This window comes from Delphinus delphis, chromosome 3 (genome assembly GCF_949987515.2).
Source record: "Delphinus delphis chromosome 3, mDelDel1.2, whole genome shotgun sequence".
Taxonomy (NCBI): Eukaryota; Metazoa; Chordata; class Mammalia; order Artiodactyla; family Delphinidae; genus Delphinus; species Delphinus delphis.
The window spans coordinates 110,461,936-110,479,877 of NC_082685.1; the positions used below are offsets into that span (position 1 = coordinate 110,461,936).

At 38.0% G+C, this 17,942-nt stretch overlaps 1 protein-coding gene across 3 annotated transcripts in view; it reads left to right on the forward strand.

The window, feature by feature from the left end:
* HOMER1 (homer scaffold protein 1) overlaps positions 1-8,605 on the forward strand; it is a 131,380-nt gene extending 122,775 nt beyond the window's left edge. For all 3 annotated transcript variants that reach the window (XM_060009244.1, XM_060009246.1, XM_060009245.1), the window contains exon 9: positions 277-8,605. In XM_060009244.1, the coding sequence (XP_059865227.1) occupies positions 277-465 (189 nt within the window). In that variant the 3' untranslated portion in view covers positions 466-8,605. The remainder of the gene's footprint in view (positions 1-276) is intronic.
* Positions 8,606-17,942: the final 9,337 nt, after the last annotated feature.

Here is a 17,942-nt window from a genome sequence, read left to right on the forward strand (position 1 = left end):
ATTTGAAGTGCCTAGACTAGTGTTGCCTGGCACAAAGCAAGCAGTCAGGAAATTTGTGTTGGGGGGACAGATGTATTCATGAACAAGCCAATCAATAAAACCACATGTATTTCTCAGATGGCAAAATCTAAAAACCTCCTTAAATTGTATTGAGACTCAGAAGGTCATCCTAATTATCAAACTGCATTAACTACCACAATATTAGTCATAACAAAAGTTATATTGTTTAAGTCTTAAACTGACACACATATATATATCACACTTTTGTTTCTAAAGGAAGTAGAAATTCGGAACAAAGACCTGGAGGGACAACTGTCTGACTTGGAGCAACGTCTGGAGAAAAGTCAGAATGAACAAGAAGCTTTTCGCAATAACCTGAAGACACTGTTAGAAATTCTTGATGGAAAAATCTTTGAACTAACAGAATTACGAGATAACTTGGCCAAGCTACTAGAACGCAGCTAAGGAAAGTTAAATTTCAGTGCCAATTGATTAAAAAATATACTGTCTCTCTTCATAGGACTGTTTGGGCTCTGCATCAAGATTGCACAAAAAATTTGAATATCCCTTGTCCAGGAGGAGGATCTTTTGAAAATTGGAATTGTATATTTCAGTGTAAATTTTAGAGTTCAGCTTGTAGCTAGTTGGGGAAAAAGAGATGAAAAACTTGAACTACAGATTACCTCCATGTATATTATTGGCCATAGTTAACTAGAAAGTTATAAACAGACACTTAATACAATCTTTTTTTCTGATATTAGCCAATGGGAGAATTAACAAATGTCTGGGTCACATCCCCTTTTTGTGTTCAACACAGTGAAGGTTATCTGCTTTTTAAATTAATTTATTTATGATATCTAAAGCTGTGTTTTGTGCAAAAACTTAGTGATGAAAGCCCTGTCTTTTGTTGTAATCTGAATAATTTCTCAGGATATTTTTGCACTGCTGGCAGCAGTGCCATTACCAATTAATTCTTGCCAGGAGTGAGAGTGAGCTGCATCTTTAATTGAAACATACTTACTATAACTGGGTGTATAGAGTTCTTCCCTTTTTTTATACTGGAAGATATTTCACTCTGGTGACCACTCTGGTACACTCTGGTGTTCTCTAATCTTGTCTGCTGTATAGTTTACTTTTCCATATTGATTCCATGTATTTATGAGAAGATATTGTCTCCCATTTTATTACACATTTTAAAGCAAACTAATGAAGGCAGCTGAGTCCCTCCAAAATTTTTCTTTTTAAATTTCTAATAAATTTGACACACAGTACTGAAATATAGCAGCCCGTCACTGGCGGTCTGGTCTAGCAATGTTAAGTATATTTACAGAATATGCAGTTACATTTATTTATATATTTTGCAAGAAATCTTTTCTGAATGATTAATGCATTTCAATTTACAAATAATAATGGTTGTTGGGAAACTGTTTATTATAGATCATTTTAAGGTGTATAGCTATTTTAAAGGCGATCCATTTCCATCGAGCAGCCAATCAGAGGACTATTGGGATTGGAGCCGTGTACTCTGACTGGGTCTTCACATCAACCACGTCTCTAGTCAATCCTCACAAGGCAATATTCTAAACTGTTAACTAGGCATTTCAAAACAGGAATTCAATTCAGCGGGCTCTTCTCAGTGAACAGGATTTAATGTTGTTTTGAGGTAATTTTAAAGGACTTTCAGCAAACATGCATTTCTTTATATATTTCTTTTAAGAAACTGTTTTAAAAGTAAGTCAAGTGCTGTCTAGTCTGCTTATGGAGTAGGAACTGCATCAGAGTCCATATATTCTTGCTGTCCAATGCTTGTGACGTTGAGGAGGGTTCTTATTTAAAGTGTATGCTTGAGTATCTGACTCCATGGAGTTTACAAATGCACTGACTTTTTGTTTGTACCCCAAAACAGTTGAATTGTTAAGTACAGAATTAAGCTGGTTAATCAATTTGTAACCATTTTTTCACTCACAAACAGCTAATCAACACTAGACAATTTTGTTTTATATATATGTATGTGTATGTATGTAAATACATACATATTAATTTATATTAGAGTGAAAAATAAATGGTTTGTTTCTAAAGTTAGTTTCTAAAGTGAGTTTTCAGGTGTCTCTGAAAAGTTTATATCAGACACTTAATCATCTTGTATTATATGTGCTATGATATCATGTAAGTTACCTCCATCTCTTTTAGGGTATTTGCCTCACCTGTTTATAATAGGGAGGATAATTTAGGTACACAAGCTCAGAGCTATTTCTCTGATAAATCAGGTAATAAAATTTATTTGATTGATGGAATTTTGAAGTAGATGTGATTTTATCCATCAGTTTCTGAGTAACAGAGCACCAGATTTTAATTAAAATAGGGGATTTAGCACTAGGGATCAGGAAATTTGGTTATGAAGAGTTAAAAATTCAAAAAAAAATAGGACAAGCTGTTGAAATGGTAAGTGAATTATTTTAATGATGTAATAAGATATTTTTAAATTTTGACATAGTTGTCATTTAATGGGAAAATAACTCACCAAAATATCTCCACTTGAATTGTATTGATATATGAGACATCTGTAATTCAATATATACATATACTCATATGTATATACAGAAAATTATTTTTAATATTTTCCTATGGACATGAAATCTAAAATTGGAAATTTTGTGAGTTTTTTCCTTTCCAATAGAGTCTAATTTTTTCTTTTTTTAGTGATTCAACAATTTCTTGAGGGCTGCACCTTTAAATTCCCAGCTTGTCATTAGACGTGTACAGTATATGGGATAAGGTGGACACAAGTGCACATATAAATAAAATTTTCTTATTAAGACTATTTTAAACATTCATTTACAGTAGGAGAGTATCTAGAAATCATCATCTACAAGTCATAATTAGTTTGTGTGCCTACTGTAGTTTTCTTCATTTCTGTATTATATAAATAAAAGTTTGCATATTAAAATTTGATTTTTCCCAGAGACAAGTATTATATAATGTATATTTAGATCAAACTGTGGTAATATATTTATCAGAAAATAATGTTGGGGACTATAGCCTGAACATGTGGACTTGAAGTGACACAGAAAAGGAGAGCAGAGATTGATCCCATTGTGTGTAAGTTATTATAACTATGAATTCTTGTACAAAAAAAAATTGAAAAAAAGAAAAACAAAAATACAGTTTTTATTTTGAAATACATTTGTTGTTCTCTGGAGAATGTATCTTTTTTTCCTTCAGTCTTTTACAGATACTTTTTGAAAAGCATTTAAGTGATGGCAGCATTTACTTAAATCTTACAGGTGCTACTGGATTTTGCATTAGTGTGTTATGTTGTGAAATCCTAACTTTGACATAAAAGGTTTTATAAGTATTTCCCTGCCTGGAAAATTAGTTTTTGTTTCTCCTCTCTCTCTCTCTCTCTCTTTTTCTTTCTTTCTGTCTTTTTTTTCCTCCCCCTTTCTTTCTGCAGATTAAAAAAAGTTCATGAAGTTGCATCCCTCCTGTCCCTAATAGAAGAACTCCAGCACCACCATAGATTTAAAGTTTTGCTGTCATTGAACTGTTGGGAAGCAGTTAGAGGAAAAACTTACACCTTTTTTTCAAGTGGAACTAAAAGAGACACTCAGTTAAACCACCACCACCTTTTAAAACTCATTTCTTTGCCTTGTTAAAATTAAATGTATTCTTTCACATGTGTGCTCCGGCCTCCTATGTTTTTACTTAACTCTGGAGTATGCAGCTCAGCTGCTGTCTCCTCGCAGACCTGATTTTCTGTCAGCTCTGGAATGCGAGGCAGGCCATTTGGGAAAATGTGTTTGGTGGCAGTGGTTTCTTGTTTTCTAAAGAAATCCTTTTGTTTATTTGATATCAAATGATTTTAACATCCTGATATTCAGTGCTTGAAGCCATGAAATAGTCTTCATTGAACTTTTTTCTTCTGGGTATTTAACATTGTTCCTTTATCATTCATGAAGTCAATTAATTTATATAAATCTTAAAGAGGAAAACTTTCAGGTAAGAAGTAGTTGAGAAAGACACATTTTTTAAAAATTTCTCAAGTAGGATACTATGCTATAGTAAGTATTTGTTGAGAAGATAATTTTCATGTGAGAAAATATTGTAAAAATTACTAGAAAAGGATCATTTTAGAATGGAAACAGATGTATCATTCACCTTATTCTAAATTGTGAAAGTGTATTTTTAACTAATATTCATGTTAAATTGGACCTTAAATTTTTATGGCAGTTTTTCTCTATGGGAAACCAATATATAGGTGTCACACAAATAAGCATAGTTAATGAATTAAAAGAAATGAATGTTTTTCTCTTTTTGTTTATATATTGATATTACCTAGTAAAGTAGCTACAAGTTGCTAACAATTTTATCCAAGGAAAAACTCAGTCAGCACTACACTGCCAAGTGATTTCTGCCTAGTATATTAGATAAAAAAGAATTGAGTTATTTTTACCAAAAACAGGTGACCCAGGGAGAGAAATTGCATCTAGAATAAGGGAAAGGCCATAAGCTCCCAACAGATTTCTAGTCAATTCGTTGATCTCTTTAAGTACGCTTTTTATCTTTTAGATTAAAGGACACATTCCAAAGGCTACCAGAAGTGTATGTGGGTAAGGAGAGGATATTTTTTTGTGAAAACAAAGCCAGCAAAAAGAGTAGGAGCGTGATGACTTCAGTTTTTATCTAAGACACATCAGGGTAGCCAGAGTCACAGGAAGTTCTATTTCCTACCTTGCTGCTGCTTTTAACTAAACAAGTTGGGACTGCCCTAGTGAATTTCAAAGGCTTTCAGAAGATCCTGTCATTATTGTCTGTCAGGATTTATAACCTAATATAAGACACCTAGCATTCAGACCTCACCATTCCATGGGATTCTGACCTACTTTTGTCAATTATTTTCATGTCAGATCTGCCCAGGGACAGAAATGTTGCTCTGTTTTCTCCTAATAAAACCAAATTAAGATGACAATGGGTGCCCGCCAAAATTAAGCCCATTTCTGTAATATAGAAAAATTTGTGGGTATTTTTTCTAACTACATTCATGATTTTATCTTGTTATCTGTGTTTTATAACTATGTTACTATATATGCATATATATATATAGTAAGTCATATCTATATGACTTGTGTATATGACTTATTTGATTGTTATACCTTAAGTGGAATGACTGTTTCAGAAAACAGGGCTAGAAAGCAGACGTACTTGAAGTAAATGCTTTCTCAACAACTTCAGTATAAAATGGAATAGAAATGGGTGTTTGTTGAATATCTGCTATGTGACAGGCACTGTACTAACTGTTTGACATTTCATTTCTACGTATAGGGTCCCTGCCAGGGGTTTTCCTTTGGAGGGGGGATGAGGGAAAAAGGCTCAAATGATTGCACCTGCTATGTTCCCACAGCAGTCAGTCTGGTCATCCAGTCCACTGTCAGAAGGTGGACATCTTACTCATGTTGCTGGTACCGTTTTTCCCTTGAGCTTGCCTGTCTAGAATATCTCTGTTAGGACACTTCTTAACTATATATTTTATATTTGCTCTTCTTGAACTTCTTCCTTCAGGCTCCTTTAGTGTTTACAATGCTTGTCATCATTCAGTTGCAAGTCATACTTTGTTTGCAGGTGTTATGTTTATGCAATATGTTTTACTCCCCAGTTTTTTTAAACTTACAGGCTTCAGATAATCCAAGGAAAGTACGTTTCATATGCAGAATTTCAGTCTATAAAATTTAAGTAGCAAACTGTTTATAAAGGCCTTGGGAAGACAATTTATCTCTTAAGTTCCCTGATGAAATAAGTTGTAAACCTGTAAAACTCATCCTCCAACACTAAATAATAGTTCAGCAGGATGTGGGTTTTGCAGTCAGTACTAGGTAACTTTGTGGTCAATTCTGTTTCCACAGAAGTTAAGGCCTCTGTGACTGATCAGGCCATTAGATCATTTACAGAAGTGACTCATGGCCCTAGGTTCTTTAGATGGGTGGTAGCCCTCAATTAAATGGAATCATATAATATTTGTCTTCTTGTATTTGGCATATTTCACTTAGCATAATGTTTTCAAGGTTTATCCATGTTGTGGCTTATGTCAGAATTTCATTCTCTTTCGATGTTGAATATTCCATTGTATGGATATACCACATTTTGTTTATCCATTTATCTATTGATGGACATTTGGGTCATTTCCACCTTTTGGCTATTGTGAATAATTCTGCAGTGAACATTCATATACAAAGATTTGAGTCCTACTTTCATTTCTTTGAATATATACCTAGGAGTGGAATTGCTGGATCATATGGTAATTCTATGTTTAACTTTTTAAGGAAGGGCTGGGTTTGAATTGAATTAATTAAAAAGACTCATAGAGCAAGTTGCCTTCTCATTGGGAAATCACAGTTGTGGGGTTAGTATTTTGTTAATAGGTCTGTAAGTGATCCATTGGTCTCTTAAGTCATGCCTTCTATTCTCTTACCTAAAATATTTGTTGAGCACCTGGTATATCCCAAGAATAGAGACACAAGAGAGAAGCTCATACTTCAGTGCAGGACACAGACAGTTTACAGTGCATAAGTACTCTGATCAAGAGGACTAGCATGAGGGAGCCCAGAGGGAAGAAGAGTCAAGAAATCTTTTCCAGAAGAGATGATACCTAGCTGAGTTTGGGTGAGGGAGTAAGAGCTAGCTAGTTGAAGGGGTGTGAGAGAATTGCAGAGAATGTGTCGTGTGTAAAGGCTTAGAGGGATGAAAGCATTGAGACATTTAGAAGGTTAGAATGGGTTAGTACACTGACACACAGGGTGTTAGGGAAAAGTATATGGCAAAAGATGGTGATGGAGGAGTAGGCGAAGGGTAGATCAGGAAAGACTTTGTAAGTCATATAAAAGATTTGGGTTTTATTCTGAAGAAAATCTAGAGATATTGAAGGATTTTTTTTTTTGTAAAGAAGTGATATAGTGTTAAAATATATGGTTTAAAAGTCTAGTTAGTTCTGCAAATCATAGTAGTCCCTGTTGAGAGGCTGCTTTATGGTGGTTGTACTGGGATGGAAAAGGTGAAATGGATTCAGAGAGTATTGGGGAGGTAGAATGAGTGGGGCTTCTTGGTGGAATCAGTAGATGGCAAAGAAAAGAGAAGAATGTAGGATGATTCCTAGATCTCTTGAGTTGGACAGCCAGGTGTTACCATCCCATTTACTCAGACAGTGAATTCAACATGGGGAAAGGGTTAGTTCTGGTGGCGGCAAGACAAAGCAAGATGAATGATGGGTTAGATCTGTTTTGAGTTTAAGATGCCTATGGAATATCCAAGTAGAAATGTAGTTCTAGTTGGAGCTTAGGAGAAAAACATGAGCTGGAGATAGATATTTGGGAATTGTCAGCATATGTATTGATAATTGTAATTGAGAGCATGAGAAATGGGGAGATTACAAGATGAAAATGTCACTTTGAGCCAGGTACGAGACAAGAGCTTGTGAAAGAGACAGAAGGAATGACCGAGAGCAGTGAGTAGACAGAGTGAGGGACTCGTGGAAGCGCAGAGTAGCCAGATTTCACACGCGAATAAATAAATCAACAAATCAACTCATGTCTTGAGGCCATGATATTCCAGCTGTGTTCTGTTGAGACTCTTCATTACTATTTGATAAATATATTTGAACATAAAAAATTAAAAGCCAACAAACTCAGATATGCAGTTTATAACATTTTAACATACTGCAATCCAGCAAACATCAGTACCAGGTTAACTCTTTTTGTGCAGATGCCAGACTAAAGCCATCTCTGATAAACTTCATGAAGAGCGCCTTGGTGTTTCAAGGTGAGCTGTTAAAGAACTGCTCCCATTTCTGAATGTGAATCAGGACTTTCTCAATACTGTGCAACTGAAACAAAATACAGAAGTAGGGTCTACGTAAGATAATGTCTGTCTTCTGTAAACCCAGTCTCAAATGCTGTTTATGAAAATAACTTCACTTTTCTTATTGACGTATGAAATTAAATGTTACATACCATTCTTTCTGTTAATATATTGGTTTTCCAGGTGGCTGTTATTTCTAAAAGGTTACAGGGGTGAGGGTCACTGTTTCCTAGTAGAACTTGGCTTATTATCTTTCTGTGGCTCAGCTGCCTCCCCTCAAAGTCAAGTTCTAGAGGCTTAAGTGTATTACATGTACCTTTTTAAATGTGTTATTTTGATACTAAATTCACCACTAGGAGCAGATGGCGTTTGTGTTTGCATTGCTATAGAAAGTTTTGAGAGTTAACATTTCTGTTATCTTAAATGATCCTTAGTCTTTTTTTCATACTGATTCATAAACAGATAACTGTATACAAATTATCTCTGGTAGAAATTATCTCAAACAAGGACAACAACCACAAAATACTCTCTGTATTTGGTTTTAGAATGCTGTATGGTATATTTGATTTTTATTTCTAGTTTAAGTTAAAATTAGCTTGAATTCCTTGAGTAGACACGGCTTGCACTACTTGGGCAACAAATTAGAGCATGTTAGACTTCCAGGAAGAAAAGAGGAGCTACTGGTTTTCAAATTTGGCTCCAACTAATCCATAAAACTTGCAAATCACTTGTGAATTGTCAAATAAACTAACTTTTCAACCACCTTTGTTCATATTTTTCTTATGTAGTGATTAATCTTGGTCTCCTTTGGCAGAGCCTTTATTTTAGAATATATTCTGTGCATTAAAATCCCATGTTCTATATAATAGTATAAAACAGAATGTCTATGGCACATGGTCATCTCACAACAGCTCACAACAAATTTTCACAGCAATGTCATGACCTAAGTGTTATTGTTATCCCCATTTTATAGATTTTGTAGAGTCTGAGATTCAGCAAGATTAAGTGATGGGCCAAGTAAGAGGCAGAAGGAAGAGTAGAACACAGGTGCTCTGCCCGCTAATCGTGTTCCCTTCCCACTCCATCGTGTCTGAACTATGAACGGCAGACCTTTTGTAAGAAGGCAGGTACAAAAATTTATCAACTCACGATATTTAACAATCTATCACTTAATGAGAAAAATCGTTCGTTTTCCATTTCACAAAGGTATTATGTCTTTGAATGCTTATCTCCCTGCTTCTCTCCTTCTTTAGGAAAAAAAAAACCCTTTATTTTCATTTTAATTATGCAAGTGGTTCATATATGCTTTCCTTTTTCAAATGTCTTTAAAAGTACAGATAAAGCAAATGTCACCCTTGATCTTTCAGTTCCAGCCCTAGAAATTACTAGTGTAATCTATTCCATGTATGTCCCTCCAGCATTTTTATATGCATTTATATACAACATATATGTGCTTATAGAAATAACTAGTTGTTTGGAGGGGAGGGAGTACATAAATTTCATCAAATGGTATGTCTTGTTATAAATTTGCTGTTTTTTACCTAATTTCTTGGGAAGATCTGTGCAAGTTGGTACACATAGACCTACCTCATGCTTTTTAGCTTCTTCAGACTATTACATTTTGTGGATGGATGATAGTTTATTTAAGCATTTCTATATTTTTTTCTTACTTTTTGTTCTATCCCCTTCTTTCTGACCTTGATGCTACTTCTTCAAGTATTAGGGATATTCAAGATTGATTAATACTCAGTTAATCAAGTCAAATGTTCCATAGTCCCTCTCCTGTCCCCGGGGAGTCAGAATGAACTCTGGATAAATAACTTTTCCTAAAAACTAAAACTCCAAAAAATTTTTAACTGATCTTGATGAAAATCTTTCTAAATTACACTACACGCAGCAACCATCAACATGCTTTGGATGTAGTCATCACTCAGTAAATGTGCTGCGTGACTGAACACGCTTACTGTCTTAGAAAAGAGAAGATGCTTAGTGTAAATGTTTACCTTTGCTTAGTGACTTGGTCCACCAACCACTGTACAGGGCCACCGTCTGGGGATGCCTGGAGGACCCCCAAGGGTGTGTAGGACGGTTTAAAACCCAAAATGCTGTGCTTTATAGCCTTCAAATTGGGGAAGAAGGACATAAGTTTAAAAAGGAAAGGAGATGCTTAAACTGTGGTGTATCCAGCTACTGTCTCCCTCTTATGCCAGGAGCCTTTTGTCACCTTAATGGTGGGGTGGCTTTGCTTCTGGTCCATCCCCTGCCATATTTGGCTGTTCATTCAGTGAAAGATTTTTTGAGCACCTGCAATGTCACAAGGGACTGTGCTGGGCCCTGGAAATACAAAGATGATAAGACAGAGTCCCTACCCTCAAGAAGCTTATTACTGTAGTGAAGGAAGAAGCATGTATGTTAGCCAATAAGTACCATAAGACATTAACCTTATCATGAAAGGAGTCATACCTTCTGGGGAATATACAGAGAGGGGAGATAGTCAGTGTCATTGAGGAGGTGGCATTTGAATGTAAAAGATGAATAGCAGTCCACTTTGAAGATCAGGTGAACGGATGGAGAGCCGAGGAGAAAGGCTCATCGCAAGAACAGAGACGTGCTCAAATTCAGTTTAATGCCCAGTGGCTTAGCTTGGAGCATCAGAGCGGACAGTGGTGGACAGATTCCAGATGGGACCTTGTCTTGTGTTCTCGGCAGTTCTGACTCTTCCTAAAGGGAGTGGAAAGCCACTGAAACCTCAGGGGAGGGAAGTAGTAGGACTGGATTTACATTTTAGAAAAAGTAAGTCACTCTGGCCACAGTATCAAGAATGAATTCAAGACTATGTGAGGTGATGGAGGTGTTAACTAACCTATCCTGGTGATCATTTCACAACATATACATGTATCCAATCATCACGTTGTACACCTTAAACTCACGCAATGTTACATGTCAATGAAGCTGGGGAAAAGAATGGGTTAAAGAAAGGTTCTGCAAGACCAGATTCAGGGTCAGGGTGGCTTTTTTGTTTGTTTCCAATTGTAGCAATCCAGGTAAGAGACAAAAAAAAAAAAAAGGAAGTGATGCAAAAACAGCTGAACTAAATATGAGATGTTCAAGAGATATGTGTTGGGGTGATATTTTGAAATTTTTAGTTTCTCTTTCTTTCCTGACATTTATTGTTCCTTTCCCTCCCCTGCACTCTCAGCAATTCGGGCAACAGCAAAAACATCCTCTTCCCTGGCCCTCAGGATTGGGTTGTTACTGTAGTAATGAGAGGGGCAAGTCCCTACTTTTGAATTTCTCCCCTCAAATGAGGTTTTTTTTAAAAAGACCCTCCCTCCTCATGTCAAGGAAGAGGAATGGAAGGGAAACAAGACAATGAGAGGGCGGCAAGTATCACCAAGAAGGAGCCCCGAGCACTGCCCCTCCTGCCAACACTGCCTGAGATGAGAGTTTGGGGGACAAATAAATGAGTCCCCAGAGAGGATGGAGGATCAAAGTGCAGAAGACAGCTCTGCCCCAGTTTCCAAGTTTTGCCTGGAAGTTTCCTGGGGGTCCAGGGTGGCATAGGGAAGCAGCTGAGAAGTTCCCCTGCCTCACCCTCTCTAGCAGGCACAGAAGCCACTGGCAAAGGAGCCAGTGTATCGGGACAGAGGGTCACCTGTGTGGATCTGGCACCAATGACCAGATGGACATCTCAGTGGATGCTGGTACAGAAACATGCCAGTGACGAGGGCCAGAGGGAACCAGCCATGTAAGCAAATGCAGCATCAACAGAAGTGGATAAAGAGCAAGGACCCATACTCTCCAAGTCCCCCCAGGCGCTTGATACGAAGTGAAACTTAATTGTAACTGCAGGGAGGAGGTGGTAGAAGGGAAACTCTGATTGGCTGAGTTTATGTTGAATTGACAAAAACAATTTCTGCTGCTATGCAGAATGTATTTTAGAACAAAATTATATTCTTTGCACACTCTAGTTGTGGCCTGGGAAAATGTATCTACTAGCAGTAGACATTGCAGGACTTGGTAACTGTCGAGGACTTCTAGGTTTCCAGCTTGGGTTTGAAGAAAGATAAATTCCGTTTGGATCTGGTGAGTTTGAGGTACTTCTCCAGAAGCCTCATGGATCTGAAGCTTGGGAGAGAAGTGTAGGCTGAAGAAATGAATTTGAAAGTTACCAGAAAACAGGCTATTGGTGAAGCCATGAGTAGATGAAATCAAACAGAGGGTGAGGATTACAGGACCGGAGCCCTGGAAAGCCCTGACATGTAAAAGGGTGTGCAGAGAAAATGGAATTAGAAAAGAGCCCATGAGGAAAGGTCCAGAGTAAACTAGAGAAGAACTAGCAGGTGACACCAGATAATCCAATTGATAGCTCTCATTTAATTTTATACTAAATCAATAGGATCCAGCTCCAGGAGAGTTCATGGATTCAAACAAATTCTTTGTGACATCTCTTCTCCTTATTATCCAGGAAATGACCTTCCTCATGTCCAAACTCAAGGCCACATTCTGGTTGCCTGAGGATGCCGGGATTCCGACTACGAGGGCCTAATTTGTGTTAAAATGGTGAAGCCTTACTTATTTCCATAGTGTTCCTGCAAGGTAGATCGTAGTTCATGTACACGGAGAGCATTTTTACATGTTATGCCAAGGAGCTGTCAGGACCTTTTTTTTTCACTATCTTACCCAATTCCCCTTTTAAGAAAAGAGCGCTCACAAATTATTTTCAGAGATTAAGACTAAAAAAATTTGTTCTTTTGACCTGTGCTTCTTATTTCTAGGCATTGACAACTACATACATCCATTATTCCCTTATCACCCTGGCTGCTAGGAAGCTCAAGACCAGATTTTGGGCTTAATTGCTGTAGGGTTCCTCAGATAGGTGTTCTTAGAATTCTAGGTTTTTTTCTTCCTTTTGGCCCTTATTTATTTGTTCCTGTTCCTGTTTTTTTGCTCAGTAGTTTGATTTTGTTATACTGGCCTGATGGTACTCATATATATAGGTATATGTATATATTTTTTTTGGAGGGGGGAGGCTGCGTTGGGTCTTCATTGCTGCACAGGCTTTTCTCTAGTTTTGGCAAACAGGGGCTACTCTTCGTTGTGGTGCGCAGCCTTCTCATTGCGGTGGCTTCTCTTGTTGCAGAGCATGGACTCTAGGCATGCGGGCTTCAGTAGTTGCAGTGTGTAGACTCAGTAGTTGTGGCTCATGGGCTCTAGATCGCAGGCTCAGTAGTTGTGGTGCATGGGGTTAGTTGCTCCACGGTATGTGGGGTCTTCCCAGACCATGGGTGGAACCTGTGTCCCCTGCATTGGCAGGCTGATTCTTAACCACTGCACCACCAGGGAAGTCCCGGTAATATTTTTATAGTAAGCTACTTCAAATGTTTTTTTGAGTTTGGCAAGAATTAGAATAGCTACAAAAAAATAAAGGATATGTCATCATAATTTTGCAGGGTTTTTTTAACCTGTACGTCTAAGGCTAGCCATTGGTCTATGTTAGTAACTGTCTTCATTTATTAGTTGCAAAGTTCATTCTGTTGAATAATTCAGAGAATCTTTTTTCTCTATAGTCAACCCATATATTAACAATAGCAAAACTTAAACATGTGATTGCTTGATGTTATAGAGCATTTAAGAAAACAAGGTAACCCCAGTGAAGTGATAAAATTAGCTTTCCTCTTTTGTCTGTTAGCTCTGCTTATCTGTCATGGCACATTGGTTAGAATAGTGACCAGTAATCTTATGTCATTGACATAAATTTTTTTTCTCCATATCTCATGTCAGAGCTGATAACAAGCTTCTTGCTCTGACTGTTGAACTATCATGAGGAAGAACTCAACAAAAATAAATAATAGCATATGTACTGTGCTAGGTTCATAACTGTGGGCATGCTTTCATTTGTCACATCTTTTGGACGATCACATCTGTTTTAGGTGTCAGGATCTACTTTTACCATCACCAGTGAGGAGGATACAAGGCTTTCCTCCAAGGTGAAGACTGAATGATTGAAAGAGACTTTGTCAAGACAAAATTTTTCCCCAAGAGTCCTGCCAAAGATTGGCCCCTGGGGAGGATGCACCATGTAATTCTCCTTTTCCTCCACTGGCTACTAAGTTAACCTTTAAGCCACGTATGCCAGGTTAGAATGCAGTCACCAATCACCATTGCTTTAATTCTCCCAATTTAGATGGCGCTTAGCCACATGAACTGAAAGTTGGATGAAACTCTCCTTTGAATAAGGCTCATCACAGGACTTAATGTAGCCTGCTTCCTCAGCCAATGCCTGCTAAATACCAGCTTGGACCCCAACAAAGAGAAACAAGGTCCAAACTCTCCTTTTGGCTAATGATTTGATTGTCAAACCAAGATGTCTCAAACCTATAATTCTGGTTTTAATTGCATTCTGTTTGAAAGAGCAATAGCTTCAGGGGAGGAGAGTAAGAACTTTTATTAACCACAGAGTGTGTATTGGGCCCTGGACATGTCAGGTCATTTGGTCCTTAAAACAGCCCTGGGAAGGGCATAGTGGCTCTGCTTCACAGAGTAGCACCCAGGGACCCCAGGAAACCAGTGGTCACCCAACGCCATATAACTAGCAAAGAGTGGAATCTAGTTTGAATTCAGATGGGCTTGACTCCTTTTTTTCTCTAAGAGGCATGTTTTTCTTTGCCAACCTCAACAATGAGAGAAAAAGAGGCAGAAAGATAATCTAAAAAATGGAGTGACTGCTCACTTAAGAGGCTGTAACAAGGTTGGAGCTTGGTGGCTATTGCTAGAGTCTCCAGGGCAGGGTCCTCAGGAAGATTCCTAAATTGCTGACCGTGACTCATTCAGTCCTTTCTGTTGCCTGATTTTATCATCTGATCACAAGACTGTGCTGTAACTTTGGAGTGAAAAAACAAAGCTAAGAATCCATACAGTATTCTCAGCTCCCATCTAATGCTGTGATTCCTGAGATGCCTACTTTATACATAACGGGGGAAATGCATACAAGGAAGTTACATGCAGTGACTGAACAACACTCCAAATACAGCTTCCCACTTGTGCCGGATAGACTCATTCATGTGGACTTAGAGGAGCCTCGGGGACAGGTTTTTGGAAAATCAGGCCTTGGGGTTCTGGAAGCTTAGTACTCTTACTACAGAGCACTCCTGTTCCTGTCTCATCCCCCTGGAAAGAGTCCCGGGGTTGGGTTTGCTGGAGTCGGGGTCAGTAGTAACAAAGGTGATGACACCCCCTCATTCCTCCACCTAGAGAACCTTCTTAGCCTTTCCCCAGACATGTTCTCTAGTGAAGAACTCCTTCCACTTCAGCCTTGCTGGGATCCACAGATTTCAAAATGAAGATTTTGGTTCTGCCTTGTCTAAACACTGAGACAGTTTTTGTTGCAGACTGGGAGCTGGCAGCAGCTCTCCAGAGCCAGGATATGTAGAATTCCTTAAAAACACGCAGCATGGAGCAGCATGAAAACCTTAGAAATGCTTTTGAGAATCAACTTAATCTTCCAGCTCTGAAACCAGCTACGTGATGATGGGGGCTTTTGTTTTCTTTGCAGAGCCTAGGCTCCCTTTGAGAAAACTCACAAATTTGTAAATGTGGTAAAGATAACACTTTTCAATAAGCTGTTATTTCTCCCTCTTTATTATTTGGGTCAAAGAATTTTTTGAATTTCATTCCAATTCTTTTCACTTTGTGTATCAAGAAAAACAGTCATAGCAAGAAAGACTTGACCAATATATTCTTTTCATATCACAAATTCTCTTCTCAAAGTTTTTTTCTGGGAGGAATGAAAGTAATTTTATTTCTTGTTGGGTTATGGTCAAGTACTTGCAAATGACATGTTTTTTTTCCATGAAATAGGCACTTTCTGATCTACCTGATTACAATACTTAAAATGGTATACATCCAGTGGCGTCTCATCTAAAATGATTTGTTGTTACTGCTAAAGATGATTTTACAAATATCCCTCCAAGTGACAACAGAAAGCAGACATGAACTGATTTTTTAAATTAGAATTTTGTTAGCCTTATGTTTTGGATTAAGAAAGAGACGTGGTCAGTTAATGGTTTTATTCCATTTTTATTGCAAACAAGAATGAAAAAGAGAAAAAATATTTCCACACTGGATTCCCCTTGAATGAATTCAAGCAAAGTTCATTACTAGTGGTTTTGCATCTGGCAAAGGTGTAAAATTGTGCCCATAGAGGTGTTGATTTGCTCCAATTCAGCAGGGCCCAGCCCTTTGGTGGGCAGTGCTGGCGTGGGAGAAGTGGCCTTCTCTGCACATCTGTTAAGTCCCAGGGGCTTCTAGGGTTTGGTCAGAAGCTCATGCTAAAAACAATCTTTTTCCCCACCAGATTCTAGGTAGAAAAGGTATGTCATCCATTCATCTGTTGATGGACACTTAGGTTGCTTCCATGTCCTGGCTATTGTAAATAGAGCTGCAGTGAACATTTTGGTACATGACTCTTTTTGAATTATGGTTTTCTCAGGGTATATGCCCAGTAGTGGGATTGCTAGGTCGTATGGTAGTTCTATTTTTAGTTTTTTAAGGAACCTCGGGAATAAGACGCAGACCTACTAGAGAATGGACTTGAGGATACAGGGAGGGGGAAGGGTAAGCTGGGACGAAGTGAGAGAGTGGCATGGACATATATACACTACGAAACGTAAAATAGATAGCTAGTGGGAAGCAGCCACATAGCACAGGGAGATCAGCTCTGTGCTTTGTGACCACCTAGAGGGGTGGGATATGGTGGGTGGGAGGGAGACGCAAGAGGGAAGAGATATGGGAACATATGTATATGTATAACTGATTCACTTTGTTATACAGCAGAAACTAACACACCATTGTAAAGCAATTATACTCCAATAAAGATGTTAAAAAAAAACAAAAGGTATGTCATCCACTATAAATGATGACTGGATCTTTTCAGACTCTGACAATATGAGCCACATCTTAGGACTATGCAGTTCTTCCTGACATTTCCTTCCATGAACAATTGCACACAATTCCACACACTTGTTTGCCATTCAGTGTTCTTCACACACGTGTGACCTGCAACTCTGCTTTTGACAGGCTCCTCATCTCCCCAGGCCCCCGTTTCCTCCTCTGCAAATGAGGGAAATGGCCTATAACTCCTTCCAGCCTCTTCTTCCATCTCTAGAATATTCAATACATTAAGAGGACAGGGTTAAGAATCATTGCTTCGAAAGAAACTCTAAGATTTCTATCATCTGAGGGCAAAGGTGGGCCTGCAAGTCATTTATTGTCTCAAAAAATTAAGACCTTTCTTTAAACATGGACCTACCATATGATCCAGCCATTCTACTCCTAGCTACTTACTCAAGAGAAATAAAAACATGTCTGCACGAAGACTTGTACAGGAAGCTTTATTCCCCCAAACCACAAACTGGAAACAACCCAAATGCCCATTAATAGATGAAAGAATAAACAAAATGTTGTACATCCATACAATGGATTACTATTGAGCAATCAAAAGGAACAAAATGATACATGCAATAACATAAATGAATCTCATTATGCTGAATGAAGGAAGCCAGACACAAGACGGCATACTGTACATTCTGGTTATGTAAAATTCTGGACAATGCAAACTAATCTATTACAGTTACACAAGGCAGGTCAGTGCTTGCCTGTGGTCTGCAAAAGGTACAAGGGACCTTTTTGTGGAGGGAAATGTTCTGTATTTTGATTGTGGCGGTAGTTTCACAGGTGGATGCAACTGTCAGAGCTCATCAAAATGTGTACTTTAAATGAATACAACTTATGTAAATTGTTTCTCAAAGTTATCAGGGGAAATTTTTTTGTAAGCTCTTGACCAATCTGAGGCTTGAAGAAAATACATAATGGGCAGCGGATAAAGTTTTGAGGGGCCATGATATCAAAAAAGGAATGACAAACCCAAAATATTCTTAAACATTCTGGAAAGCCCTTTAGCTTCTGGGCAGCATGTATGAATTTGTAGGAAAATAATTTATCTTCTGATTTCAGGTAGAGCCCAGAACAAAGAACTGCCTTGGAAGCTAAGCAAGGTATGTTGCTCCACAAACAAAGGCAGGTACATGGTGGTG